Below are 5,000 nucleotides of genomic sequence, written 5' to 3'. Positions count from 1 at the left end.
GCACGAAATCACTGAGGAATCAAATAGTAGATCTACCTGAACTTGGCTGTTGGAATGTCTTGGAATTTTCAGGAAAGAGAATATTTATTTATATCTCTATTATTTTCATTACTAACAATATTGTTTACATTATTGATTATCATTGTTATGATAATGGTAATAACAACAATAGTATTGATGAAAGTAAAATCTTATTTTTGCAAAAATTCAAGGATTTGGGGTAAAGACGTGATGTCCGATAGGGCTACTAATTGACTCCTTGGTAACTAAACCCTTGTGGAGCCATCTATGTGTAAAGTAAATTGATGAAATAAAAAGGCACTGGACAGTTCACCAATACATGCACTCTCATCATCAATGGGTTAACATACTATTGTGGGTGTTCATCTCTTTTAATCCAATGAGGTGAGGCTTTTAATCTCTCTTACAGGTTCTCTCTTGACAGTGGGTATTACAAATAGTAAGGTGCAGTTAATATGCTTTTATGTAAGAGACATATCCACCTTGCGGAAAGGATAGGATAAAGATATTTAAGTTTTCCTGCCTATCAGATGTGAAAATGAGAAATGTAGAATGATTGTATAAAAAAGGAGATTTCGAAATACAATTGTTTTTCTAAACAGGGTACATTTTTTACTCAACTATCACATTGAAAATCTTGAATGATGTATACAGATTTATATGTAATCAATAAATAGGAAGAACAGAAGTAAAGAAAAACATTTCAGACACATTTCCTAAGTTACAACTTAGTGCTTTGGCATGTAGATAGAATAAAGCCTAATTCAGTAGTGTAATTCAGGTATTTGTTTGATGACTAAAATGCTTCAAAGGAAAAATTACACTTGTCAACTGGATTCAGTGTATATTATAGTCATGGTTGCCAAGGAATGATATGTTTATGTATATACTTATTTAATTTGATGTTTAATTATTTTTATTTTTTACATCTGTTATTTTGTTCCACATTGACAGGAAAGATGCTAAAGACTTTTTGAAGATAAAGATTAGTAATATAGGGAATAAATAGTGTATAAATAGATACAGGAGTGTATACACAGTTCCTTAAGCTTTTATATTGTTTAATAGCATTTTGATGCTTATATAAAAAGGTGTTGACTCATGGTTGGTGATAGTATTTTAGAAGAATTACTATTGGTGTGAGATCTGTGAGTTATGATGCTTAATTTTGTTACTGTAAAGGCTTTTTCTTTATCATCCAGTATGAGAGAAAAATTGATAACAGTCAAAATAAACCCCAACGAATATAGGTATTATGATTACTTTTGTAATTCCTACTTCATGATTCTCGCCTTCTCTAATTCCTGGACTCGACACTATCCTACGCAGGATCCTTTGGAGCACTATGGCACCCCACTACCTCAGCGTGCAGCCATGGCCCTGTTGCCCCTCCAGTCTGTCTCCCTCCAGGACCTCTTCATCTCGCCGTCGCCAACCTACGGCGTCTCGTCGGCACCGGCTAGTCCCGCCATGAGTCATTCTTCGGGCTCTGTGGCCCTGGGAAGTTCTTCCAGATATGGTCAATCAGCCAAGAGTCCAGACTTGAGATTAAGAGTGCCCAAGAGTCCATCTCTAAGGGTGCCTACCAGGAGCGCTCCCGTCCCGCCCCCGAGGAAGAACAAGAAAGCCGAACCAGAAAACGGGTAAGGAAGATGTGTTGATTGCACTCCGACTGATTTGCTTATTTATTGTTTTGTAGATTTCTTAGCTTGTGGGATTGGCAATAGTGGGATAGTGTAATGTGTTAAAAGTTGAATTGTTCGACACAAGAGTGCTTCCTCATTACAGAATAGTCCGTGATCAGCCGCACATCCGTGGGGTTGGCCGTTCGAGAGCTTCCTTCAAGTGCCACTTAGTTGAGGACTGTCCAAAGGAGCCTCCCCCGAGCCTACTTGACTGAAATTGCAATACGGTGAAGTGCAATTCCGTTCAACGCTATTGTGATGGCTGCAACTCCCCACAGCTCTCCTCTCCTTCCTATCGTCGTCCACCAAATATTTACGGGCATAATGGAATCTCATTGATGCGGTGTAGATGCACGGGCATGAATTAGAATGACCTTTTTATCTTTATTAAGGTGAATATAGGATCCCTTGTCCCTTCATGTTATGTAATGTTCGCTGGTGTTAAATTACTGTAACAGAGAAGGTTTTTATTATTATTTTATTTTGTCATTATTTTTATTAGTGGTTTTTATAGAGAAATTGTCTTCAGATAAAGATATAATGTATATAGAGTATGCAACTGAGGAAAGTTTTAAAATAATGGTGAGAAAATAATCCTAGTTTTTAAAGAAGGTTGTATGATGAAAGAGCCTTCAGTATGTGAATTTTATTTTTTATTTTTTAATCGCTAGTCCAAGTCGAATATTCATTCTTGTGATATATATTTTTTTTACTCCATAGTCTGAGTAACATTAAGACAAGCTTTAATTAAAATTTGATAGAAGTTCGGTGTTATTTTGTGAGCAAGAGATGGAGTTGGTAATTTTGTCAAGATTTTGATAGTACTACTCGACTTAATTTTTTTTTTTTTTCTTTTTTCTTTTTTTTTGAGTTTTACAGTTGAACAGAAGGATTATTCAGCTGATTTTTTCTTCATTATTATTATCCTTAAGGAGACACTGGGTATGATATTCATATGGTATCATTGCTCAGTAAGCTTTTATATCACAGACATTTACATTTGGAGTTATATGCATTATTCATTTAGATTTAAGGATTCATATTTAGCTCGTTGTATTTTGACTTTTGTGTTTGTAGATTTTTCTCTTGAGCTTTGTATTTATATATTAATTTTAAAAAGGCTGCACTTTGAACACTGATTAAAAGCTAAATAATACCCATGCACAGGGACCACATGCACACACATGCACTTGCACTTAGACACGCACATTGCAAGATGGTCACACATAGGTACTCCCCTATGTACGCACACAGACATACAGACACTGATGTACAGGAGGTATATGAATGAAATTTAGCATGGCTGGTTCCTAAGAGCTTCCAAAACCAAGACTTTTTTTTTGCCAGTAAGAAATAGGAACTATCAGAATTACTTTATGTCTTTCGATAAAAGACTGATAACAATGACATATTGCAAGGGGTGGTAGCTCGTATGCTAGCCATTTTTGCAAGTTACAAAGGACAGACTTTATCCTTGTAGAACAAAATCCGTTCCTTTCGATTTTTAGAATGATGTATATTTTTGTATAGTCATGTGCAAAGCAGAGTTTTTGCGATGTAATGTTAGCATAAGGATTGTAGAGATGATTAAAATCCCCCATTTTGTATTTTCTAGTGTGTTTGTAGTGTATTTGCATAGCATAGTATACCTATAGTTAGAGAGTGACGAGATTCTCACTTCTGGAATTTCTAATATGTCCAAATTCCCAACTGTTTTATTTTTATTTATTTATTTTTTCCACCAAAATCATATAGTGTAATTTCCATGATCTTTATTAGTTTCCTTGTTATCATCATTCTTCTTGTTATTATTATTTATCTTTTTTTTTTTCTGTGTTGATTTTTTTTATTTAGGGGGGGGTTCATCTATCTGTTCCATGTTACTAAGAAAGAAATCTGTTTACAAGTGATAATTTCATGATATCTGTCTCACAATACGCAACACAGAAATGACAAGAAAGTGCAATTTTATATAGAAATACAGGTAATATTTGTATAATGATACGCCTTTGTGATTGCATTTTATCGAACAGGAGCCAGTGTTTCCTTTCTCTATTCTAAGTAGGTATTCCAGTTTTTGCAGTGGGGTACGAATAAGATATATTTCCTCTCGCTGACTTGTGAATAAATATTATCATGATATTCAGAGATCAGCGCTGTAGGTTGTAGCTGCTCATTGTATAGAGAATTAGTGATTGATCTGCAGGGCCAAGTATTATGCAAAAGAACACCAATGTGCCATTCGTTATTCCTGTACGGTTGTAGATATTAGAATAATTGTTGTTAAAAGTTCACTGGATTACTGTTTTACAGCACTGAGGAACTTGTCTCTAAATTTAGGCAGTTATGCTGCTGTTGTAGCTAATAAGCACATGATTGATTGATGTAGATATTGATTTTATATTTTCATTTCTTTTGATATGCAATGGTCGGAAATGTAGTTTTTACACATCTGTATATGTGTATACTACATAGTGTATTTGCATGCTAGATGAAACTCAATACCCATTTATGCTATCACCATCCACCTGTGGTGGAAACACCATCCATGAGTTGGTCAGTTTGTGAGCATATGTCCATATATGGACACCTGTCGCCTGCATCTTAGTGGCATCACCAACCTTGCATTGTGATTGTAAGCAGTCCACTCTAGAATCTAAATGCTGTTTGTGCTGTTGAATGATTGTGTTTGTGGCATATTGATACCAATTTACAGTTGGCCTTGAGTTCATTTGTGGCAAACAAAGTCAATCAAATTAAGATGGTGGAAGTGTCTTTATTTTTGGACTTTTTCTGCCTGTGTTGTTAAGGTATAATTTCCATTTGGAAAAACTGAGTTTATTAACCCATTCGTGCCAGGGCTTATATTTTCACAATGCCGCTCCGCCAGCTAGATAACAAGCGAACGCAGTGAGAAAGTGCAAGATTTCTCGTAGCGCAATGCCGCGCTTTGCCTCTGTGAGCATCTCTGTTGATCCACCGGCTTCAACTGGGTGATAATAGGATGTTTTTGTATTTGTTTACCTTATTTTCACATGTGAATAATAACATGTCAATACAAATGGATGTGATGGTATACATATGTAACAATGTTCAACATATGTTACGAGGGAGAGATCGTGACGTCATCTGGCTGGAGCAAAATATTCCCATAACGTAATGTCACGTCACCCGTTGCAAATCGGTTAAAAACCATTTGTTTGCTTAGGTATTTTCTGTCAATTGGCTGCATTAAATGACATGTTATAGTTCATAGTATGATATACAACCAAGTTCTAAAATTGCAAATATGAG

The 5,000-nt window shown here is 35.5% G+C and overlaps 1 protein-coding gene across 1 annotated transcript in view; it reads left to right on the top strand.

Annotated features, from left to right (window-relative positions):
• The window catches only part of LOC122259822 (pleckstrin homology domain-containing family J member 1), a 17,103-nt gene that overhangs the window by 8,716 nt on the left and 3,387 nt on the right, over nucleotides 1-5,000 (top strand). The window contains exons 7-8 of the mRNA XM_043026757.2: nucleotides 1,351-1,664; nucleotides 1,810-5,000. The exon at nucleotides 1,810-5,000 is cut by the window's right edge and continues 3,387 nt beyond it. Coding sequence (XP_042882691.1) covers nucleotides 1,351-1,664; nucleotides 1,810-1,921 — 426 coding nt within the window. The 3' untranslated portion in view covers nucleotides 1,922-5,000. The remainder of the gene's footprint in view (nucleotides 1-1,350; nucleotides 1,665-1,809) is intronic.

This window comes from Penaeus japonicus, unplaced genomic scaffold, assembly GCF_977035675.1.
Source record: "Penaeus japonicus unplaced genomic scaffold, GWHDUDI00000001_assembly GWHDUDI00000025, whole genome shotgun sequence".
Taxonomy (NCBI): domain Eukaryota; kingdom Metazoa; phylum Arthropoda; class Malacostraca; order Decapoda; family Penaeidae; genus Penaeus; species Penaeus japonicus.
The sequence above is the reverse complement of the archived record's forward strand: the minus strand, read 5'-3'. Positions and strand labels throughout refer to the sequence as shown.